The sequence below is a fragment of the Microcaecilia unicolor genome, chromosome 14, assembly GCF_901765095.1.
Source record: "Microcaecilia unicolor chromosome 14, aMicUni1.1, whole genome shotgun sequence".
Taxonomy (NCBI): domain Eukaryota; kingdom Metazoa; phylum Chordata; class Amphibia; order Gymnophiona; family Siphonopidae; genus Microcaecilia; species Microcaecilia unicolor.
In genome coordinates, this window is record NC_044044.1 from 40,416,830 (window position 1) to 40,442,099 (window position 25,270).

Sequence of the window (25,270 nt, forward strand, 5' to 3'; positions counted from 1 at the left end):
CAGCAGGTTTCATATCCGGGAATCCAGGGATCAAATCCCACGTCTCCTTCCCACCAGCACTCTTTAGGACACTGGGCAAGTCATGTCCTTTTCCCTGGTACTGGTTCAACTCAGTGAGTCCCCTTGGGCAGGGAAAACCCCCAAATCCAAGGACATAAAGAGATTCCCCCCTCCCTCCCCTTTCTTCCAATGTATATTTTTAAAGTTTTCGAAAGTTCTACTGGAAAGGGAGGGGGGAAGCTCAGAAAAAGGGAATGTAAAATGGGGGTTAGGAAATCTGACCCCTATGATGGGTTTGGGGCCAGCCCAGGGCTACAACCCCACAAAGCCGATAAGCTATAGCAGCTTCTGCACAGAATATTTGATACCTAATTAGCTTTTGCTCACACTTTTTTCACTAGTACATCAAGGTGAGTTAAGTTTAGTGTTCACAATCTAATTTTGTACCTGAGGCAATGGAGGGTTAAGTGACTTGGGATTTCAACCGGCCACTCCTCTTCCCTACTTTCCAAAAAGGAATGCGGGCTGGGGGGGGGGCGGGCTGCGTAGCCCCCCTTCTGCTGCCGTTCCGGACTCAGGTTTCATTTTGGATCCATCCGGGCTGGGTGGGTTGTTGGGCAGCGCCGCGCTCAGGGCTCAAGTTTCTCTTCCGGAGAGGAGATTCGGGGCCGAACCGACAGCGCCTCCGCTCCGCCTCTTCAGGGGCCGAACCCTCAGTCCTGGTCGAGCGAGACGAGCACCTGCGACGGCAATGGAGGGACAGGAGGCTCCGGCGTGGGACGCGGCAGCTCCCGGCAGGTACTCAGTTCCCCCTTTGGGGAGGACTTAGTTTCAATGGGCTGTGGAAGGGAGGCGGGAGGAAAATCCGGTGCAGTTGGTCTCTGATCTCTTTATAACGCCTGAATCCCATAGGGCTGGGGGCACATTTAGTCCGCGTGTGCAGCTCCGGCTCTTGGGGGCAGGGACCCAGGGATCGCCCTCTTTTTTTGCCTGTTTGATTCATCCAGAGAGTTTCCGATCCCTCCCCCAGTCTGTGCCAGGATTTTCCTCTGGCGTTTGGCCAAGAGATATGGGAAGGAATTTATTCAAAGGTCCACTGGGCTGTGCAGCCAGAGGCCAGGTCCTTAGAGAAGGGTGTGAGGCCGGACCCCTGGACATGGGGCCCAAGTGGGCAAATAGCTGGGGGTCTGGCACTGAGCTGGCTGCACAGTTACTGTTCACCCAGCTACAGGATAAAGAGGCTGATGGTACAAGAGTCCATGTCACCAGTCCCCGCTGCTACCTGGCCCTGTTGTGCATAAGTATTGTTGCCATACTGGGACAGACCAAAGGTCCATCATCCTGTTTCCAACAATGGCCAATCCAGGTCACAAGTACCGATTAAGATCCCCAAAAAGTACAATACGCAGTGGTTTTTCCCCAAGTCCATTTTAATAATGGTCCATGGACTTTTCCAAACCTTGTTTACACCCCGCTAAGCTAAACGCCTTTAGCACATTGTCTGGCAACAAATTCCAGTGGTGTGGTGGGACTGTGTGTGTCTGAAGTTTGCACTGCTGCTGCCTGTTCCTGTCTCTTGGTAGGATTGTGTGCGTGTGTAAAGATCCTGGTGGGACCGTGCATGTGTGAAGTTTGCACTACCACCATGCCTGTCCCCGTTGTGGTGTGGGGCCATGTGTCAGCTACCTGTTGTGTGATGGGATGAAGGAGGAGACAGCTTCTGTTGCTACCCTGTGCTCATTGGCACTGTGGGACTGCTAAGTTGTGTATAATCCTGAAACTATGGTGAGGTTGGTGTTTACAATCTTGACTGTTGTGCGAGTTCACCAGTAATGCTCTGGGAGATGGGCAGATGCAGTGGTTGCTTTGATCTCTCATTTTGTCCTTGTCAGACACAAGCTGCGTGGGAACACTTTGGTTGTGAAACCGAGAGCGGCCTCTCATTTCGCCAGAGCAGGGATTTGAACTCGTGCTGTGGAGCTGAAAGGTGCAGCATTTCCCAGAGACATCCAGTCACCCTGCAGCCTGGGCTCCAGATCCTGTGTATGCTGGAATTGGGTGGGTGGGTGGGTGCCTAGGGGGCAGGGGTACTTGGTACTGGAGTCCTCTGTCATGTCCCAGCATATCCATGCTGACATCATCCCACTGCTCCTTAAGCTTAATTAAATGCCACACCCAAGGCTCTGCCTTTACCTCCCTTGCAAGGGAAAATGGAAAGGAGAGGAAACTGCCTGGGGAAGACGGAGGGATCCCAGGCTTTTTCTTGGAGTGGGGGGGGGACGACCTCTCTGTAGGTCTTCCTGAATGGGTCCCTGTGCTGTTCCTCTTTCAGCTGTTTACACTCTGGAAATAATTGATGCTTTTAAACCTCTTTATTTTTGTCAAGGCAGTGTTTATATGTTTCTTTTTCAATTATTTGAAACAAAAGCTGAAAGGGTGGAGGTGGATGTGAGAACAGGAAGCCTCCCCCATCCCTGTGCCGTTCTCATAATGCTTTGATCCAGGCACCACCGAGTCTCCCCCTCCCCCGTTGATACCAGGGATGGTGATGTACAATGAGCCCCAAGCTGCTACCCAGAAGGATCACTGCCCCCCCACCCAATTCCAAACCACAAAGCCTTGAAGCAGGGCCTGGTACAAGTGTCCCCTCATGGATTCCGCCCAGGGGCGTAGCTATGGGGGGCCACGGGGGCCTGGGCCCCTGCAAATTTTGTCCGGGCCCCTGGTTTGTCTGGTGGGTGGGTGGGTGGGGCGAGGAGGCAGGGCGTGGCGGCACTCAAAATGTGCCCCCAACCTCGGGCTCTGGCCCCCTCCCACCGTGAGGTCTGGCTATGCCCGATTCCGCCCCTGCTCTTTCCCGACCTGGCATGGAAATAATTCACATTTTCTCCTCTCCCTTGCTGTCTTCTCTTCTTGTACCCCTGGACTAGGCAGGGTCAGGGATGAGCCCCACCGCCTCCGAGGGTGAACCAGTGCCCCTGCCTGACCAAGGTCAGTGTTGACAAGATAACACAGTTCACGAGAAAAGCAGGAGTTCGGGGCGGGGGGGCCTCCAGCCATACTGCAATAAATGGGTTTCTTTTATTGAAGAATTTATTCAAGAATTTTATTGAAGAATTTTATTGAAGAATTTATTCAATATTGTGCAACTGGTAAAGCGACAGGGGTCCCTGTTATTTAAGAGGATAGTTTACTGGGAAGTGTTCATCATAGACTCTCTTGCCACTGACTCGGTGTCTTGTTTGGGATCCACGAGCCCTGGCATGAATCAGTGGGGGAGGGGGTAATTGATACTGCAGAAAAGTATTAAATTGTAAGACATTTTGGTTTTGACCTTTTTCTAGTTGCACTGGGAGTATGTCCCTCGTAAGTGGACTTGGAAGAATGATGGGTAAAGCATCACTTTGCTTTAATTCTGGTCCTCTGTGTTGCCAGCCCATCTCTGTGTAATTGGTATTCTGCAGTCCGTGCCTGGCTTTCTGAGTCTCAGCCCTCGGGTGTCACAAAGTTCCCCCTAGGTTTGGTGGAGATGTCACGAAACTCCCCCCACCGGCTTTGGGGGAGATGTCTTCTGAAGTGATGGCAACGCCAACCGGGATTTTCTCTCTCACATCGACTTGTTGGTGTTGTCCGCAGAAGGGTCAGAGCTCTATCTTTAGGGCGTTGATTTTGCTGCGGCCAGCGACCCAATCTTTGGCGCGCTGGTCGCTGATCATTGGGGATGAATGCGTTAAGCGCCAATTAGCATGCATTTGCAAGCTAATTGCGCTAGAAGCCCTGTTTAGCATGCATTTGCATGCTACTTGCGCTGAGAGCCCTCGAGTGTGCTGTTTCAGGCGCTCGAGGGCTCTGATCATGGGTCGGCTGCAAACTCTGGCGCTAGTATGGCGTTAACAGCCTCTAGCGCCAGAGTTTGCTTTTGATCATGAGGGCCCTAGTGTGTTAGACTTCTCGTCTGGATTCAGGAAATTAACAGCTTTTAGAGGACCAGCGACAAGCAGATTTCGGGGGTCTTCAGATGTCTCCTCGGATGAATCACTTCACCCTCCACTAATTACCAGTATATCATTTCTAAACTGTGTTGATTGTAACCACAGGATATCAAATCTCACCCCCAATCCCATCTTAGGTAGCGCCTGTGGCTACCCTGCATTGTCCTGTGTACTGGAAGTAAGGGAGGGGACGAAGCCACCGTGGCATCCAGGTTCTCCGCTTGTTAATAATTAACTGGAGTTGGTACAGACTTTCTCAAACAAGATCTTTAGTTGACCTATTGCAGTGCCAGCTAGGTTGTTTGTTTTGGTTTTTTTTTGCAGAAGGGATTCCAGGGAGCTGGGGGTTTCCAGTTTAGGCTGGACCCCTGGATCGCAGGCGATGAAGTTGGGGGTGATAGAAAAGTCACGGAACAGCAGAGCATCATTTTGCTTGGAGAGGCCAAACTCTATCCCTGCTCCACCCCTCCCGTTTCCCCTGATTCTGTGTGGGGCAAACAAATGGTAAGGCTGTGGCCCCTCTGGCCCACCGTATTCAGCTGCAACGTATAGATCCATCCTTTTTCCTGATCAACCCACGGTTCTTCTAGCTTGATTATACCATTCTGGACCCTACCAAGGAGCTGGTTGGGGGCTGGGAAGAAGGGCATTGGCCTTCCTGTTGAATTCACCTGGAGAACGAGCACGGTCCTAGGCCCCGTATACAAGCGTGAGCCTTGATTCGGAATAAATACAGTCCACCCACCTACCATTCTTTCAAGAAGACCCTGTTCAAGCGTGAGACATGGCAGCGTTTAAAACGGAATGATACACAAAATTGCTCTGAGTTATAGATCAAAACTAGAACCCACCTTCTGTGGGAGGGATCAGTGCTTCCTCTCAGTTAGAGCCAAACGACCACCGTGCAACCAGCAGGGAGTGCTGTGGATAACTAGAGGAGCCAGGTGTATGTCCTTAATAGAAAAGTGTCCTCATTCAGGGGCTTGGCGACAGCAGGAAGGGATCTGCACTTTTTATCTCCTTGTGGTCTAAGACATGCATTCTTGACGAGAGGGAAAAGGAAGAATGTTTCTGTGAGGTGTCTCAACTCTGGAGAATGTCTGTCTCCGTGTATAGACTCGGACGAGCAGAGCTTATACTAAGCCATCCTTCCGATGCCCTGCTAGGCTTTGGCATCTGCTTTTTTATCCTTTTGATTACATGTAGTACAATTCCTTCGTGAAAGAGGGCAAAGGGGAAGCCCTGTGTACCCATACCAGTGCCAGGATTGTGTCAGAACAGTGATGTCCTTCGCTACTCAGGGGCTGCATTCACTGCTTTCATACCTGTCTCATAAGCTCCGTCCTTTTAATTATTTTTGTCTTGTTGGATGCAGTTAATAAAATCCAGTAGACTCCACTTCTTCAGACTACATGACAGTCGGATGTCCTGTATCACCATACCCTCCCTGTCCTGTTGGAGGTGTCTTCCAAAGTGCTTGTGCCCCTGTAAGGTACAGCAGTACTTTAACAGCAAAGAGCAGTTCTGGTCTTAACTGTGTGGCACAGAAGGAGTGAAGTATTTATCTACTGAGGGAGTCAGTTAGTCCATTGTCAGGGTCCTTACTGGATCCTAAATTGAAGGAACACTTAATGTTCAGATGGCAATGATGATGGCTCCAGGGAAGGTCTTGCCAGAGGACATGAGATGCTGTTGTCCTCAGTACTCTGAAGATTGGCACGGGATAACTGGCACCTCGCAGATCTAAACTTGTATTTCCTATGGACTCCGTTTAGCATCTTTCTTTATTCTGTGCCGCTAGCAGAACCTTGTAGAACCCTAGAAGATGATAGAGCTGGAAGGGACCTTTGGAGGTTGTTGAGTGTCATGGAAATAGGGGGGGGGGCTGGAAGGGACCTTCAGAGGTGGTTTGGGGGCTGGAAGGGACCTTCGGAGGTTGTTTAGGGTCATGGAAATACGGGGCTGGAAGGGACCTTCGGAGGTTGTCTAGGGTCATGGAAATACGGGGCTGGATGGGACCTTCGGAGGTTGTTTAGGGTCATGGAAATACGGGGCTGGATGGGACCTTCAGAGGTTGTTTAGGGTCATGGAAATACAGGACTGGAAGGGACCTTGGGAGTGTTTAGGGTCATGGAAATACGGGGCTGGAAGGGACCTTTGGAGGTTGTTTGGGGTCATGGGAATACGGGGCTGGAAGGGAGCTTCGGAGGTTGTTTAGGGTCATGGAAATACGGGGCTGGAGGGGACCTTCGGAAGTTGTTTAGGGTTATGGAAATACAGGACTGGAAGGGATCACCAAGTCATATTAAATACTTCTGGTTTAAGCAGGATCTTCTGTCCCTCATTATACCATCTCAGTCAGGTTTATTTGTTTATTTATTTATTTTCAACAAGTGGATTTAATCCTCTTGTGTTGGCCGGTGTTCACATAAACAGATTTCAGACAAATAGATGTTTGTGTAAGCTACTCTTAAACCCTTCCCTGAAGGAGATGCAAGCTTTCCCCTAAGTCTTTTCTTTTCCCAGGGTTTAGTTACCCCTACATATAGAGTTCTTTGAAATTTGATCCCCTCTTGGCTAAAAGGTGGTTTTCTAAATGCCATTCCCACACCCACCCCTTCAATGAAACTCCCCTGTAAAAAGGGTTTCAAACGTGATCCTTGCCATATGCAAATCCAGATTTGCTTAACACTCCTGGGGTTTCATTCTGTCCACAGATTAACCTGCAGGAAAAGTTTATGCAGGCCTTTCTGGTAACCTCAGACTAGGACAAATACTGCTTGGACCCCAGGGGTGTAGCTACAGGTGGGCTTTGGCCATACTGGGTCAAGTCCATCTAGCCCAGTATCCTGCTTCCATGGCCAATCCAGCTCACAAGTACCTGGCAGAAACCAAGATTCATGCTGCTGGTTCGAGGGACGAGCAGTGGCTTCCCCCATGTCTATCTCAATAGCAGACTATGGACTTTTCCTCCAGGAACTTGTCCAAATCTTTTTTTTAAAACTCAGATACACTAACTGCTATTATTACCACATCCTCCGGGAACGAGTTCCAGAGCTTGACTATTCGTTGAGTGAAAAAATATTTCCTCCTACTTGTTTTTAAAAGCATTTCCATGTAACTTGAATGTCCCTGGTTTAAGGTGGGAAAATCCACTAATTTGGAACGTGACGACTCCCTCAAATGACGAGATGGATTCGGATAGGCTGGACTGGGCTTTGACGGCAACTCCAGTAGTTAGAACATAAGGACAGAGCCAGGCAGGCAATGGAGTGGGGTGGGGGAGGCGGGGACTTAACGTTTCCAGAAGCCGCACTTCTGTTGGCTGGTGGTTCATATTGGGACAGGAGGAGGTGGAGGGGAAGAGGGCTTTTAATTGCACCTACAAGAAAGAGAACTGAACTGGTTTCTGTGTGTGTCATATACAACAAGATAGTTCAGTCCAGTCCTGGCCTACTGCATGCAGGGACTTGTAGTTGTAAACCATGGATGAAGAGGGAATTCAGAACTTTGTTTTTTTTTTGGCTTGGCATGGCTGGCACCTCCTTATGTATTGCAACATACAGGTGGGAATGATAAAAATGTGCACCCTAGCATGGCCAGAAATTGAACGTTATTAGCACACTGTTTCCTCTCAGTATTTTTCTGGTGATGTCTCTGTGTAATAGGAACACCTTGAAGTTCCCTCTCTGTGGTGGCTGTGTGGTACACAGTATTTACTTGGTCTCATGTTGCATGTATGGGTCCTGCAGAGTGCAAATAGAATGGAAAGCTCAGGATGTGTATAGGTATTTAATCATCCCTGGCAGCTTTGCTGATTTTGTTATGCTTTTTGCTATTGGCTCAGGCTTGTTACAGGTGGTATTATACATGTCGCACAGTGTCTGTGAGTCGACCAGATATACTCTTAGTTGTTTTAAAAGTATTTTCCATGCAATTTCATGGAGTGTCCCCCGGTCTTTGTACTTTTTGAATGAGTGAAAAATCGATTCACCTCCACCTGCTCCACACCACTCAGGATTTTGTAGATCTCAATTATATCCCCCCCTCTTCCGTCTCTTTTCCAAGCTGAAGAGCCCCTAATCTCTTTAGCCTTTCCTCATATGAGAGGAATTCCATCTCCTTTATCATTTTGGGCGCTGTTCTTTGAACCTTTTCTAATTCTGCTATATCGTTTTTGAGATACGGTGACCAGAACTGAACGCAATACTCAAGCTGGGGTCGCAACCTGGAGCGATACAGAGGCATTATAGTATTCTCGGTCTTATTTACCGTCCCTTTCCTAATAATTCCTAGTATCCTGTTTGCTTTTTTGGCCACTGCTGCCAGGCAGAGGATTTCAGCGTATTGTCTACAATGCCACCTACATCTTTTCTTTGAGATGTGACTCCTAAGGTGGACCCCAGCATCAGGTAACTATGATTCAGATTATTCTTCCCGATAAGCATCACTTTGCACTTGTCTAGATTAAATTTCATCCGCTGTTTGGATGCTCAGTTTTCTAAGGTGAAAACTGCAGCCCCGTAGTCAGCAGGATTTGAACCTGTGCAGGGAGAGCCCAATGGATTTCTAGTCCATCGCCTTAACCACCGTGCCATGACTACCACCAGGTGGTGCTGTGGGGCAGGGGCATTGGCAGAGCTGTGTATGGGGGTCTCAATACTAGAATTGCAGGGGATGCGGAGAGGTATCGCCCTTTCCTTTCTGAGCACACTACCAGAACCCTCATCCACGCTCTTATCACCTCTCGCTTGGACTATTGCAACTTGCTTCTCACAGGTCTCCCACTTAGCCATCTCTCTCCTTTTCAATCTGTTCAAAATTCTGCTGCACGACTAATATTCCGCCAGGGTCGTTATGCTCATATTAGCCCTCTCCTCAAGTCACTTCACTGGCTTCCTATCTGTTTCCGCATACAGTTCAAACTCCTCTTATTGACCTATAAGTGCCTTCACTCTGCAGCTCCTCAGTACCTCTCCACTCTCATCTCTCCCTACATTCCTCCCCGGGAACTCCATTCACTGGGTAAATCTCTCTTATCTGCACCCTTCTCCTCCACTGCTAACTCCAGACTCAGTTCCTTTTATCTTGCTGCACCATATGCCTGGAATAGACTTCCTGAGCCGGTACGTCAAGCTCCATCTCTGACCGTCTTCAAATCTAGGGTAAAAGCCCACCTTTTTAATGCTGCTTTTAACTCCTAACTCTTGTTCACTTGTTCAGAACCCTTATTTTATCATCCTGACTTTAATATTCCCTTATCTCTTGTTTGTCCTGTTTGTCTGGCCTAATTAGATTGTAAGCTCTGTCGAGCAGGGGCTGTCTCTTCATGTTCAAGTGTACAGCGCTGCGTACATCTAGTAACGCTATAGAAATGATAAGTAGTAGTAGTAGGGTCAGTGTTGGAATAGCATGAGGTATATTAACAGAGCTGTGTGTGTGTTGTGGGGGTGTCAGGTGACGGGTGCTGCAGGGTGGGAGTGAGGCGCATGGCAGAGCTATTTGGAGGGGGAAGGGGGAGAGAGGATTTGCTGCAAAGCTTCATTTCACCACAGGCCGTGCCCACTTCATTCCCTCCGCTATTGCCAGTGCTTATTCTGATCTGATTTTTGGTGTTTTTCCACCAACCCTTTTAAGGGATATTTATTTTTTAGCTCAGAAATTTGATGCTCTTCAAACAAGCTTTTGTCCTGGCAGAGCTGGCTCCTCCTCGGTTCTGTTTACCTTCACACAAAGTCTGTGTGCTAACCTCCCACCAGGGTCACCCCTATGTTTTCCCATGAAATGCCAGATTGGTCTCAGAATCCAGCTCAGCGATGATCACGCGACTGGGAACGAATGACACTGTTACCCTCTCAGAAGGTGATAGCCCAGAGCTGAGAAGAGGGTGGACTTGTAGTGTGTTTTGATTTGGGTTGTTAAGTAATTTTACTTCTTTGGCATTCCCAGTATCTGGTGATTGGTGGAGAAAGCCATTCGCATACGATTAGGCTGAAAGACGAGAGGTTGGCAGACTAGGGTCACAAGGAGCCCCAATCCTTCCTGAAACAGTCTACTAGTCAGACTTGGGGGGGGGGGGGGGTGCCAACACTGGCCTTGCTGGTAGAGTCCAGTCTGCTGTTATTTTGGAGGGGGTTGGTCTTGACAGTGGGCTCTGGCTCTTGAGAAGAGGCAGCCTGTAGCCGTCCCATACAGTATCTCATCACTTCCTGCATGATGGAAGGTGGCTTCCCATGCGCCAGTATCGAAGGTGACCAATGAATCGGTTGTGTGATGAGTTTTTTTTGTCAACAGTTGACTTGTGACATTGCACACAGCTTTGGGGACCTGTGATCCTCTCTTTGACATCTTTTGAGTGTCCTCGGGATGAGAGACTTGACCAGCTTCCTCGCCAACGTCAAGGTGATGTTTAGAGAAGGAAGCTCACACCATCCTCCATCTTCCCCTCCCTCAGTGCAGTGCAGTCAATCAGAGCAGTGGTATGAACACCGGCGGTCATCCACAAACACGAGCCAGGGTAAAAATGACAAAATGAATATATATATATATAGCGCTAGAGGGAAATAAGACTTCAGACACCCGAACACAAAGAAATATGCCTTAATGGGGAACTAATAGGAATCGGAAAATGTGACTTGACCGACAGTTATACGTATACCCTGTGGAGAGTCAGGGTTTGAATTTGGATATATCCGAGAAGATCTGGGGGTTTCTGATAGCTTCAGATAAGTGTTTTATACAATGGAATATTTCTGTAACAAATTGCAGGTTTTGATGAATAGCACTTTTGAGCAACTGCAAGTAAAAATGACAAAATTTAAAGGAAAAAAGTTGTTGTTTTTTTTTACCGATGATAGATATTGGCAGACCCCACTCAGAAGCATTTGTCTGTGGTCTTTTCCCCCTCTATTCCTATATATATATATATATATATATATATATATATATACTACAATATTCATGTTGCCTTTTTTTTTACCCTGACTCATGTTTGTGGATGGTCTTTTGCCGTTGATCGAGTGTTGAGTGTTTCGTTCCATTGTAATTGTGGATGGATACCTCCGGTGACATCCTACTGGGTAACGGAAGGGCAGGCATCAGGCCGAGACCAAATGTCTGAAAGTGGCACCTATCTGTCTGGGAAATTTATATGGACTTGGAGAAGATCCTTGTCGAAGAACTGAGTCCAAGTGATTATCCAGTTGGAGAGAAGATGGCTGGCTTGTTATGACGGTAGAACAGGCCAACAGACGTAATAGGGTGAAGCCTCGAAAGTGTACTGCTTCTTTCTAGGTGTCCCAACAACCCTTCGTTACAAGCAGTTGGTAATGGGGGGAGGGTAAGATAACCTCATTGCTTACAGGCTGGGACATGTCGTGTTACTGGAGTGCTGTGCTCCCATTTGAGTTTGCCCAGTGCAGGAAGGTGGAGTGGGTAGGGAGTGAACGGTGCCAGGTCCAGAGCCCCCCCCCCCCCCCCCCCCCCCGCTAGAAAAGCGACTTAGTGGAATTGTTCACTGAAGTGAAACCATTATGGACACAGCTCAGGTGGGCAACTCTCTCAAGTCCGTAAGGGCACCACTAGCATGCAGAGTAGCCTAATGGTTAGGGAGCAGGTTGAGACCCAGGGTCACGTGGGTCAAATCTCATTAACTCTCTCCTTGTGATCCTGAGGAAATCACGGTCAGGGTACAAACTTGGATTGTGAGCTTTCTGGAGAAAGGAACTACCTCCTGTACCCGAAGGTAACTGGCTTTGAGCTGCTACTGAGAAAGGTGGAGCTAGATCCCTAAATCCCTTGACCCTCCTCCACCCTCTTGTCATACAAAACACAGGACAAAGTCAGGGACTGTGGTGTCCCTTCCCATGTGGTAAAGAGAGAGTAGGTGGAGGACCTGAGTCTGCATTTCAAAGGCTGTCTCTCTACAGCTTTGCAGAGAGTTTGGGAGCCTTGGTGAAGCTTGGATGCCCCTTCTACCACAGGGGCTGCCAGATGTGCAGAGCCCAGGGTTTTCCAAGCTCTACCAACACATTATACAGCACTGCTCATCCCACCAAGAAGACAAGCGGGAATGTCATCGTTTCCCATGGCATGGAAGGTGTTAAAAACATGTAACAGGCACGGCTTAATGATTAAAGCAGTGGGTTGTAAAACCAATGATTAAATAAATCCCTCTTCTCTCACTAACACCCTTTGTGATCTTGAGCTCACCTCATCTCCCCTTAGACAGTAAGCTCTCTGGTGCAGGGCCCTCCGTAACAATTCATCCCATGGTACCATAGGAATAAGGAGTATTAGCAGGGTTCCGCATTTCAAATCCTTTGTTTCTGCCACAGATAAGTGTGAAACCTAGCACGAGAGCAATCGAACTTGTTTCAGAGAGAACTGCTGGGGGCTTTCCCTGGCCGTGAAACCTTTTGGAACTGCACAAGCTGTTTGCTGAAGAATGAGCAGAATTAGTAACTTGGCCCTGCCACCTGCCCGATCCCAGCAGCAAAAGATCCACTTGTGAGCACGGGCAAAGACCTGAGTCATGCTGCATGGATGGTTCACTATCTTATCTCCTGGTGTCATTATTTGAAAATACTTTAGTGCACTGTACAGTGGCATAAAAACGTGGCCCTACCCAAGAAGCTTACACAGTTCACATGAGAACCTGAGGCTGTGGGAAAAGTGGCTTTCCTGAGGTCATCAGGAGTGGCAGTGACAGAACTGGGATTTGCACCCTGGTTTCTCTGGCTCTCTAACCCTCTCTACAAGAGAGGGTGCTCACAAGTGGATCACTTTCTATAAGTGATGTCTGAGACCAGCCACCTGTTCTTCCAGCATAGAAATAGAAAATGTGACAAGTTATTTGCTGAGGAATGTGTCTGCTGAGCAGAGAGAAGCTGAAAAGTGATGTAGCTGTTAGAAGCCACCGGGCATGGGAGATTTCCCTCCTGCTCCTCCCTGATTTAATCAAAAAGCAGTGCTGTCAGATGGACTGCCTGGTGGTGGTGATGGTCCCTGGTACTGGCTGTTGGAGGGCTCCCCACCTTCCCAACCCATGCTATAATCTTGTGAGCCTGGACCTCTTGTGACTCAGCAGGAGTGAGGCCATGGCTGGAGACAGCAGCAGATGATACATAATCACCACCTGCTTCCCTGAGTGATTCACTGTCATGAGGAGGGGAGAGAGTGGTGGCAGTTCAGTTATTTGCCTTCCCCCCAGAAATTACATTCTGCACCTCCGGGTCAGTCAGAACCAAGGCAGGAGTCTAGTACATGATTTTGATTGCAAATTAATACTGTCAAGTACTAAGCATGATGTAAATAGGAACAACAAACATACTTTGAAATGTCTATATACGAATGCCTGGAGCCTAAGAAATAAGATGGGAGAGTTAGAATATATTGCACTAAATGAAAAATTAGCTATAATAGGCATCTCTGAGACCTGGTGGAAGGAGGATAACCAGTGGGACACTGTCATACCGGGGTACAAATTATATCGTAGTGATAGGGTGGATCGAATTGGTGGAGGGGTAGCATTGTATATTAAGGAGAGCCTTGAATCAAATAGATTGAAAATTCTGCAGGAAACAAAACACGTCTTGGAATCACTGTGGATTGAAATTCCATGTGTAAAGGGGAAAAGGATAACGATAGGAGTGTACTACCGTCCGCCTGGCCAGGATGAACAGACGGATGCAGAAATGTTAAAGGAAATTAGGGACGCAAACAAACTGGGCAACACAATAATAATGGGTGATTTCAATTACCCCGATATTGACTGGGTAAATGTAACATCGGGACACGCTAGGGAGGTAAAATTCCTCGATGAAATCAAGGACAGCTTTATGGAGCAGCTGGTACAGGAGCCGACGAGAGAAGGAAAAATTCTAGACGTAGTCCTTAGTGGAGCGCATGATTGGTGCAGGAGGTAATGGTGTTGGGGCCACTTGATAACAGTGATCATAACATGATCAGATTTTGCAGAGGTGTAGAGCACACAGCATGGATGATCCTCAATAATCCCTCCTCCTCTCTCATTATGCAGCAGTGTAGAGAAACTTACAGCATCGATGATCCTCACCCCTTCCACAATAATTCTTCCTCCTCTAACATTTTGCAGAGTTATAGAGCAGACTGCATTGATAATCCTCCACACCAATCCCTCCTCTTCTCTCATGTTATGCAGCCGCATGGAGGAGCACACAGCATTGATGATGCTCATCCCCATCTATTGGAGGAAAGCTCAGGCAACGTGTCTGTGTCATGGCTGCCTGTGAGAGATGCTGAGCTGAGTCAAATCCCTCTCTCTCTCTCCGGTGCTGCCCTTTTGCCCTACTGGCGCCTTCCCTGCTTGGTGATGCTGTGACTAATGTATTTAAAGAGACTCACAGTCGGTCTAGTATTCTGTTTATTTCACTTAGCCACTTATTTCACCAACAAGGTGGGGTCTTCTGCTTCATATCTCCTGGAAACTGGGCTTGGTGGAGATCAGTAGCAGTTCAAGCACGTGTCTTTGATGAAAACTTGCAGACCAACCTGTATTGGGAACATTTTTTCACATCACTCAAGACTCCTGAGGCAGGCCTGTGGCCGAAACACAGTACTATGTCGAGTCTACAATAAAGTTTGCTCCTTTATATACCACCACAGTCTCAGCGTCCTGGAGTCATTGGTCCACTTCCCACTTTTTTTTATCTGTATCTTTACCTCATGGGATTTTGTGTTCATCCACTTAGGTGGATAGCCTACCCCGATATTTCATCCGCATCCCTTCCACACTAATTCCTCTTCATTCTTTTCTCTCCCTTTTGAACTTCCTGTGTACATTCTTGCAGTTGGGTGAAGAGTGGGAATCCTGGGGGGTAATGGGACAGCCCGTTCACATTGGTTGGCTCTTCAGTCAGTTAAGTGTAACGTCTGAGTTCCCTTGACCCATGTGGACTATCTCCCTCTTCCTGAAGTGCGTGTGTATGGAGAAATGGGGCACTTCTCACAGAGTTGTCTTTTCATTCCTCACAGCATGTTCCAGACTCTGTACAGCTACTTCTGGTGGGACCAGCTCTGGTTACCGGTGAACTTGACCTGGGCTGATCTGGAGGATCACGATGGACGGGTCTATGCCAAGGCGTCTGACCTCTACATTAGCATCCCCTTCGCCTTCCTCTTTCTTGTGGTCCGACACCTCTTTGAAATGTGAGTATTCCTCCCAGTTGATTCATGGTCCAATGACCAGACTATTTCCTGTGCCACCCAGTGAGGTATGTGTAGATAAAGACTACAGGACACTGGTTCAATGTGTTTGGATGTAGCTGATCCCCTGGCCTCGGGTCCGGTTAAGAATTGTGTGTCCACAGGGATCAGAATTCCAGTCATCTCCACAATCAGTGACCGGCCGCTGATCAGAGGCCATTTTCCCTTCCTATAGAGTGCATGAGCAGCTCGGTGCCTGCTGCAGGGACTGTAGCATATTGAGGAGCAGATCTGGTTTAATTCTGGTCTCTGTCAGACTAAACCGGAGCCCAATCTTTGCAATTGATCTATGGGTGTTTTTCTGTCTGGCTGCCCTGGGCACTGCTTCTACTTCCTTTAGAAATATTATGTGGATGTCCTCTGAAAGAGTTAACGGAGTCGTATAGTCCAGGGGAACCCCTTTTTCCTCATTTGAGAGCAGACTCAGCCAGCCCCTGCTGTTTCCCCAGTGCACCATTCTCTTAATCTCATCTCTTCCCCCTGGTATAATCGGAATCCTGCTTCCTTCGGTCTTATAACCCTGGGAGGCACAGAATGACTGCATAAGCCACTGGATGGACTGCTGAATTGTGGCAGACAGCCTATTTTGGGTGGGCCTGAGCCCAGAGTGGGTGGGCACAAAATTTTCTCTCCACCCCATCCCAACACACACTCACATACTCTCTGCTCTTCCCCTAGTGCCTCCCAACTCTTAAGTGCTTTAACTGGGGAAGATCCCCAAGCCCCACCAGCCGAAGACCACGTCCGACGGAGGCCAGAACTCCCTTTTACGAAGCTTGGAAGTCAGCAGCAGCATTCCTGAGCTACTGACCATGCTCAATTGTTGGTTGGCAGCTCACAGATACTGCCTCCAACTGCCAAGCTTAGTAGAAGAGCGTTCTGGTGACATGTTGGGGCCACCTCCCTCTCTCAACTCTAACTCTCCCATTTTCCCATATTGGTCCACTATTCCCTTCCGTCTGTGCCCCATTACCACATCTCATTATCCTCCTTTCACTCATCTCTTCCCTCCCCCAGCCTCTCCCAAGGTATCTCTGGCTGTATCCTCCCCCACCATCCTACCCTGTCTCTTCCACTCTAGTCCCTTGCATATTCCTATACCTTTTCGCTCCTGCCAAGCCTTCTCTTCCCCCTCCCCCTCTAATCCAGTATCTCTCCTTCTGTTGCTGTCCCTCACATTGTCCAACATCCTTTCTATCTTTCCTGCTGTTCTCCCATCCTCTCTCCTATCTCACTCCCTTCTGCTCCTGGGTCCAACATCCCTCTCCGTTCCTTCCCTCCCACCCCCCTCCTATGCAGCATCCATCTGTCTCCAACATTTCTCCCTCTCTGCCTTCCCTCCTGTTGTCCAGCATTTTTCTGTCTCTCCCTGCCTGCAGTCTCCACCCCCTCCCCATTCTGGTCTACTTAACAGGTGTCTTTTCTTCATGGGGGTTCATGAGGGGCAGGGGCAGTGATGCACTCACGCTGCTTGCAGCTGATCCCAAAACCTGCGGGGAGGGGGCAGGAAAGGAGATGCTGGACTTCAGGGGTCTCCCATAGCTGTGAGGTCCAGTGTGCACACCCTCCTCCCCATGCCGACCCTGACAAGGACCTTGGCTACATCATTCCATCTAAATATATCTGGAAATGAGCCAACTGCCCAATAAATGTCATCCACCTTTTGAGCCTGTGTGCCCAGTTCATTTAATGCCCATTCTGTCATATGCACAATCGGAGGATAATGTGTCCAATTTGTCTAGTCGGAAAGCTGTTGTAAAATTAGTTTTGAGGTGCGAGTCCAGAACACGACGCCTGTGTCAAAGCTGAGGAAAGGCACCTATTTTAAGCCTGTGTATTTTTATTAATCATCCTCAGCAGTTCCCAACCCCGCCCCCCCCCCCACACACACACAAGGTGCCCACGTACCCACTTAGTTTATAAAAATACACAAGTACAGTGTGGTTCTGCCCCCCCCCCCCCAAGACACCCATGTGAAGGTTGTGTAAAGCTGAACACGTCTTTTATACGTGTGTACAGCTTACCCACATGAAAAACGCTATTAAAAAAACATCCGTTCTGTCTGGCTCCACTCGTCTCCCGTGCAAATCGGGGAGGAGGGCTTGGGGGGGTGCTGGGGTGGGGGGAACGTCTGACAGGCATGCCTTAATTTCATCCTCTCTGTCTCTTGGGTTTCTGTACAGTTACGTTGCGACGCCATTAGCAAGAGCTCTGGGTGTGAAAGAAAAGATTCGACTCCGAGCAGCACCCGTCCCAGTTCTGGAAAACTTTTACGCCACGTGCACGAAGCATCCCAAACAGGTAATGCTTTTTTGTGGTGTCTGCTGGTGCTAATAGGCGTGGCCTAGAGTTCCTCTCCTGATTGGCATTTATTTCCAGATGGTTTCCCTTTTCATGGGCACAAAGCTGGTTTTGTCTCTTTGCATTTGCGGACTTGTAGTTCCAGCTTTTCAAATGAAAGGCAATGCTGCAAATCCATAGATGTGATACGGCACAGGCCTGGTTAGAGGGCATCCATTTGGCATTTAAATGACATTTGTGGGGCTGGCCCGGTGGCTTAGTTGGCAAGTAGATAGTGGATTTGATATTGGCCAAGCCAATCGGAGATCAGTAACATGCTGACAAAAAAGATGCCAGAGTACCTACCTCACAGGGTTCCCTCGTCTGTGGCCCCTCCTCTCTCCTGTTACTAAAGTCCTTTTCAGGCTACCTGTGAATTTCAGCAGCACTGTACGTGAGCAGAAAAGAAAAATTTCCTCTAAAAGTTCTACACTTATCTGGAGTGAGGTCATTGTGCCTAGCTATCCAGAGGGTAGACCGCCATGGCTGCATATTGACCTATCTGTTGAAGATCCTTTTGATCTGACCTCTCTCCAGCTATGCAATGATGACCTGACTTCTTGTCCTTCATTCTTAGATCTGGTACCTTATCAGTCTGCTAGATGTTGGAGGAGAAACGTTGTGACCTTTGTCTGCTCTGTCCATCGTAGGTCGATGTGGAGTCACTTTCCAGAAAATCCGGCTGCACGGTCCGGCAGGTGGAGAGATGGTTCAGACGGAGACGCAACCAGGACAGGCCGAGTTTGTTGAAAAAATTTCGTGAAGCCAGGTAGAAGCCTGTCCCAGCCGATTGACTTCTGAATATCCCTGTACAATTTTTCCAAGGACATCAGAGAGAGACACTTGGTCCCTCTGCAGAGTCCCTGCTAGTTCATGACACACACCAGTGCCCTGTTTGCCCTAAGCCAAAAGGAGCTACTGCGGAAGGGCTGACCGCATGTCTGGCATGACCTAGCTGGAATCATATTCCCTCTCAGCCTTTCTGCAAGGTCACTCCTAAGGTCAAAGATGCACTTGGCCCTTCTGCAGGGTCTCTGCTGGCTCATGGTGCCTTTTGATAACTTAAGCTTGTGTTTTCCTGTTCTTTACCAGGAACCAAAGTAGATTCTAATGTGAACTAGTGTTAATGGTTTGTGAAGGCAAGGGTTTGGTGTGCCACCTGATCGGTGGAGTTGGGAGTGATGGGACGATGTTGCTTAGAGGCAGGGAGGTAGGGCGACCTTGCATGTACAACTTCTACTCCTGCAGCCGTGCTCAAACTTTGTGGCCCAACGCACGTTCTGCTGGCTCCAGCTGCTTTGCTTTACTGTGTGTCAGTTTCCCTTGGGCATACTTGTGTACGCGCGTGTGTTTGCACGTACAGAACACGCACGCACACACACATTTTAGAATGGTTGTGCTTCCTTTTTACAGTTGGAGATTCACCTTTTACCTTCTTGCTTTCATTGCTGGCATGGCTGTCATAGTGGATGTAAGTAGAGCCACGACACCTGTTGCATTTTGACCCCCCCTCCCCCTTTCCCAATTTTGCTGTGTATTTTTAAGGGGGCAGGAGCTTGTTGTGGCTGTCTGAACATGTCTTTTTTTGTGTGTGTGTGTGTGTGCAGAAACCCTGGTTCTCTGATCTCCGAGTGGTCTGGAACGGTTTTCCCAAACAGGTTAGTTCTTCAAACATCTCATTTGTGGGGGTGACTCCTTTACCAGGCCGCTGGTCTTCTCTTGGGTTCTGGTGCTGGGCTAGGTGGGAGGCTGATCCTCTTAGGTTAACAAGATAAGCTATTTAATTTAGTTCCTTCAATAGAGCCAGACAGCTACAGGTTCAGATTCCCTAATGGCGAAACCGAGTTCAGCACTGAGGAAGCCCTTTGGCCTGTGGAGTCCTTCCTCACCCACCATAAAAGGGATTCAGTTTTCTCAGTTACACAGAACATTTTCCGCTTCTGATTGTGTACTGCTCACATTTCTCTCTGACACAGCCAGCGTAACCCAAGTAGGCATGATACAAACCCTCACACATAGCTTTGGCCACCTTCCCTTCTGCTTTTAGAATTGTGGAAGATTTTGGCTCTTTCAGAAGCCTGACTAATGTCTTTTCCTTCCTTTTCAGACCATGCTGTCTTCTCAGTATTGGTATTACATGGTGGAACTAGGCTTCTACTGGTCCCTGCTGTTCAGTGTGGCGTCAGATGTTAAACGGAAGGCGAGTATTTTTAACCCACACTATAGTTCAGGCAACCAGAATATCCAAAGCACAGCCTTATACTTGACCAGCAGTAAGTTAAAAAGCCAGACACATGTCCATTGGCGCTTAAAGGTAACCAACTGGTCCCGTGCGTCAATCCAGCTGGCAACCGGTTCCATTTGAAAGTTCCTCATTTAGTTATATGCAGATGAAATTGATTCACAGCAGGAATAGCCAAATTTCCAACACTGACTGACCGCAACTGTCTCTGTGGAACATAACGGTAGATAGCTTTCTTCAAATACACAGAAGTAACGTGAAACAAAAGATGAAGAACTAACATTATATCCCTGTACACATTTCTTTTATTTGCAGTAACAAAAGCAGTTACGGTCCTAAATCTGTATTCAGTAAAGGTTCAGTATGCAGTTTTTGGTTTTTAATTGCCTGACAAGAATGCAAGCTGGAACCTAACCCTGTATCTCTCATAGGAACGCGTCACTTTTCGCGAAACCAGAGACTGTCGGGAAGCTAACCCTGTATTTCCCGTAGGAACGATGCCTTGTACAATTTTTTTGGTACCATATCTGTGCGAATAGCGAGAATGCTCTGTAGTTTACACACTGCACTTGGCCCATCAAGGTTCTGTTGTATCTAGACTTCTTGTCTGTTGCTGTGTTTTTTTTCTCATGCGTGCTTTTTTATCCCTGCAGGATTTTAAAGAGCAGGTTATCCACCATGTGGCAACAATCGTCCTCATTAGTTTCTCCTGGTGTGCCAACTACATCCGGATAGGAACCCTTGTCATGGCCATACACGATGCTTCAGACTACCTTCTAGAGGTGAGACGTTACAGAATTGCGTCTCCGCTGTATCTTAAGCATCGCACCTACTACCTTCCTTTTCCATGGACTGTTTGGAAGTATTAGAGCGTCATGAGCCATGGGCATGTGCTCAGTGGCGGCCTTTCACTTGAACAAAATAACAGTTGGTTTTAGGGTGGCAGTGGGTATGGTGATGGAACCAGTGTTTCAAAATTGTTCTCCCTTTTTGGCCACAGATGCTACCGTTTTTTCACCCTCCCTCTCCTTCTTCAGAGTTCTGTTCTTCTAATGCACATCAGTGGGACATCTAAGGTGTCTTCTCTCTCTTGCCTATATCTTCCTTTAAAGACCTCCAAAAGTTTTCATGTCTTGGACCATTCCTTGTAGGGTGACCTACTGAGTCCCTGTCTTCTGGAAGAGCTCCATGGTATTGGTGACCTTCTAGTTGGATTCTCTGCAGGCTGTGATATTCTACATTAGTCAGATACAAGTAATTTACAGACGAGGAAGAACTGGACAAGTCATTCAGGGTTTCAGGTTGATTCTTATTTTGGGTCAATAAAATGTAGCACAGCCTGCTAAAAATCGCTTCTCTCCAGGACATTTTATAGGCTCAGGTGTAATTTAGGAAATACTTTACGGAAAAGGTGGTGGATGTGTAGAATGGCCTCCCAGTGGAGGTGAGGGCTGTATCTGAATTCAAGAAAGCCTGGGATAAGCAAGAGAATCTCTAAGGAAGAGGAAGGGATAGTAGAGACCATACAGCCTATTCAGTCTGCCCATCCATACCATCTATCTGATGTCTGTTTTTGTGTACAGAGGACCTGAGAGGGAAAGATAGAGATTAAGTAGTTGGTATGGTTGGGCAGACTGGATAGGCTGTATGGTCATCTGCCATAACTTTTTATGTTTCTACAACATTTAATTATCAGCCTTTCATTCTAATTTTTGCAAGAATACAGCAAACTAAACATCTAACTCCAGCCCACTTCCCACCATCTTTGCCTAGGGGTGGCTTTCAACAGATACATAATTGGTTTCTGATTTTCGTTTCAGTCGGCAAAGATGTTTAACTACGCTGGCTGGAAAGAGACCTGCAATAACATCTTTGTTGTGTTTGCTGCTGTCTTCATTGTCACCAGACTGATTATTTTCCCCTTCTGGTGAGTAACATTGGGGGCCCAGGCTGGAGCATCGGAAATGCTCGTAAGACGAGATCCCACTCTGCCCTGAGACGAGCTAGCTGAGTTCTTCTCCATACAGATCTGTATTACTGCGGGGGTTCTTCCCTTCGCAGCATAATGGTCAGTGGTCATAAAAATCAGGCTGGGTCATCAAGCTGCTTCTTCAGAAGGTCTGGTCTTGGAGACATTACCAAGAAGAGGAAACCCAGCCAATCAGGTTCTCAACTTTTTAGTCCATGGGACACATCCAGCCAATGAATGTGCATGAAATAAATTTACATACAGTGGGGTAATGTGGATGTCCTGAGAACTTGACTGGCTAGATGGTCCCTGACAACTGGGTTGAGAACCATTGCTCTATTGCAAGGATCCAGGAGTTCAGGCCTTGAATGCCACAAACAGCCAGGGTTTTCAAGATATCCCTAAGGAATATGCATGTGGAGGAGTAGCCTAGGATACTGATCACCCTTATACTTGGCTGAACTTCTGTTTTGAATTCAGTTTCTTTTTCCTCACATGTACTACTGGACAAGAATGAATGAAAAATTGTGTCGTCTTGTTAATTTTATTCTCTCCTCTGCAAGGATCCTGCACTGTACTTGGGTTTATCCTGTGGAGACATACCCGGCCTTCTTCGGCTACTATTTCTTCAATGCCATGCTGGTGGTTCTGCAGTGCCTGCATGTGTTCTGGGCATATCTGATCCTGCGTATGGCCTACAAGTTTCTAAGTGGGAAGGCAAGTACCAAAAGCTTCACTAAGTGCTTGTGTTACCAGCAACTTTCATTGAACCGGAAGAATTACCTAGAAACAATAGGCATGAGATTTTCTGACTACATAAGAGGCCCCTTCTTCAGATGCATAATCATCTGAACTTTAATCCATAACCTGAAAAAAAATAACAAAGGGGCAGCAACTTGAAAATGGATAAAAATTGTAAAACCATTAAATATAAAATGTAAAAACATATAAATAAATTACATGAATGAAACTTCAGACATGACCTTTTCACTTCCATTGTTGGGGTTTTATATTTTAAATTTAGTTTTTATAACTATAGTCATTAAACCCTATCAATTTTTGATTTGTTGCTCCTTTGAGTTTGCTTTTGCCGTGGTTTCACCTGGTTCCACCAGTCTGTTTTTTTTTTTGTATACCTAGCAATTGTGCAAGGGGTTCCTTCTCTTTGTTTGCTCTATAATCTCCAGCTGCAGGTAGTACCCAGCACTGCCTGATCTGATATGTGGAAGGGATTTATGACGGGCTTCTTAATGTAGCTTTCGAGCCTCAGAAAATGAGAGAGGACTGTGCTGTTGTGGTTGTTTAAGAAATGCCCTTCTAAAGAATCTCAGGAAATCAACTCAAGTAGATGAGTAAAGGGATGAGTACGGTGCTTCTGCTAACTTGAAGGAGCTGGACAGATGATGATAAAAAAATGTGATTAGTCTACCCAAAACCGTACAGGAGTAGTCGAGTCTCATTTCTAATTCACAACTTGAGGATCTTGCCTGTGGTGGTGCAGGACTCTTTAAGCTGTCTACACTGGGATTTTGAACTGTAGTTGTTACTGAAAATACTCTTTACAGTACGCAGTGGAGAAATGGGCATTGCTTGTCCTGGGTATTATTTTCCAAGCATGCTGGATCCCTTTAACAGTTCCTCTGGGACATGGGAGTCTCCAATGAGTTTTTTAAACATTTTATTATTTCTAAACCGCCTTTATCTAAAGCAGAAATACAAAAAATAAACATACCGTAAATGGCTTTTCAAGAAGAAAGATCATTTCCCAGGTCAAGAGTGCTTAGTTAGGGAAGAGGTGGGGGGGGGGGGGGGGGAGTTCCTTTATTGTTTTCTCAGTAGTATCCTAGGTACTCATAACCTGCCCCTTTCTTCCTTGTGTAGCTCGTGGAAGATGAGAGGAGCGATCACGACGAGACTGATCTTTCAGAGGAAGAGGATACCACTATGATGAAAAATGGTCCTGTTTCCAATGGGCATGGCCTCCTGAACAACAATCACCAGAAGGCAGAGTGACGGGTTGATAGGAGGCTCACCTTCCAACGGTCAACTGTTGATGCCAAGAAAAAGTACCCATTCTGTAAAGATGAACTAACTTCAAATTTCAACACTACATTCCCCAAAAGAACCATACGTGGACTGACCTCTAGTCAACATTCACTGACAATGGCTAGACTGTAATTCTCAGCCAGCTTCTTTTGGGGTTTGATTTGCTGAGCCCTATGGTGTGCAAGTAGCAAAGGATCCAGGGATGTTCGTCTTTCTTCAGGTCCCGTCTCTTTCACACTATATTTCTTTCAGTATTCCAGTTCACCTTTTCCGTTAAGGTTGCCAATTCTCCAGAAGTGAAGACGAATGCTGAATTATCCATCTGCACCAATGTCATGTACCCTGCTGAACAACATGTTGCATCTGAACACCCAAGCACTCTGGATGGACTAAATGGAACACATCACCCTCTGCCATAGGTGGGCAGAAACCACAGGACCATGCTCAGAGATGTGACCAGCATGAAAAGAACTGAGGCAGGGTCTAGACTTCATTTGTCAATTCTAATAGGCATGTTTCTGATCTGGGTGATTAAGGGATACCATCCTTAAGCTAAGAGGGCAATGACTAAAGATGGTCTTTTACAAAATTAATTCTTACAAGGTGCCTTTCAGCTGCTATGATTCCAGTGAGCTTTATCTGATTTCAGCTAATTTTCCACACTGCATTGGCCTTAACCAAGCTCCTTTTGTGAGGAAGCAAGCTTTGTATTAAGCCTGAGGTGCAGCTAATGGGTATTGTGAAAGGACAAAACTCTTGTGATCCAGGGGACAGAGTTTTGCTCAGGTTAATCTCCCGCTCCCTAACTAGGAGCTAAATATTTACATTTTGATTTCTAACTAATTCCATGTAATGTTTAAGGTTGAAGAAGATTGGAAACCAAATCCATTCCAGAGGCCATTGTGTATTGTTGGATTGCCAGCATGCCTCTTCCTGTTGAGTTAGGGAGGTGCTCTTCAGTCACGAGAGCAACCTTTAACCCTTGCATGGGCACTGCTGCTGAGGACAGAGATGGGCTGGGAGGCACGTTATTGTGATCAGTGCGATAGATTCTTAAAACTGCTGCTTAGCCTCCATTTGCTGTGATTCCAAGACAGATTGCTGATTACCTATGGGCCATTTTTATTTATAGACTGAGCTATTTTTTTTATGATTTTTGGACAGGATCTCAAAATAAAGAATTAGAAACTTGATGAGGGATGTGCAGGCTTTGAGAAATACAGGAGAGCCATTCTCATTTTGCTTATTTTTCTAATTTACCTTCTATGGCCAAAGATGTATCATGCTATTGGCCCTTGGGGGCTGCTCACTTTATAGCGGGGAAGGGATATTGATTTCACACTCATTTAATCCCCCACCTGATTTTTCTTGTAGTTTTGATAGTGTAATCCTTGTTAGCTGAGACAGCATCAGTACTTGTATTCCTTACGAACTTCT

The 25,270-nt window shown here is 47.2% G+C and overlaps 1 protein-coding gene and 1 non-coding gene across 2 annotated transcripts; one reads left to right on the plus strand and one right to left on the minus strand.

Annotated features, from left to right (window-relative positions):
- The first annotated feature begins 454 nt into the window (after positions 1-454).
- CERS2 (ceramide synthase 2) lies at positions 455-25,026 on the plus strand. The gene is made up of 11 exons (XM_030187033.1): positions 455-798; positions 15,006-15,179; positions 17,420-17,537; positions 18,227-18,345; positions 18,990-19,047; positions 19,184-19,234; positions 19,684-19,776; positions 20,472-20,600; positions 21,639-21,745; positions 22,351-22,504; positions 23,669-25,026. The coding sequence occupies exons 1-11, from the start codon at positions 752-754 to the stop codon at positions 23,798-23,800; spliced, it is 1,182 nt and encodes a 393-aa protein (XP_030042893.1). The 5' UTR covers positions 455-751; the 3' UTR covers positions 23,801-25,026.
- Positions 8,515-8,596, minus strand: TRNAS-AGA. Its single transcript has one exon. It is a non-coding gene; the product is annotated as a tRNA-Ser (tRNA).
- Positions 25,027-25,270: the final 244 nt, after the last annotated feature.

Bases quoted from the DNA above. Each gene is read 5' to 3' on its own strand.
- CERS2 (XM_030187033.1), top strand. From the start codon at position 752: ATGGAGGGACAGGAGGCTCCGGCGTGGGACGCGGCAGCTCCCGGCAG. The intron at 20,601-21,638 runs GTGAGACGTTAC...TTTTCGTTTCAG, and splicing joins CTTCAGACTACCTTCTAGAG to TCGGCAAAGATGTTTAACTA. The intron at 22,505-23,668 runs GCAAGTACCAAA...TTCCTTGTGTAG, and splicing joins ACAAGTTTCTAAGTGGGAAG to CTCGTGGAAGATGAGAGGAG.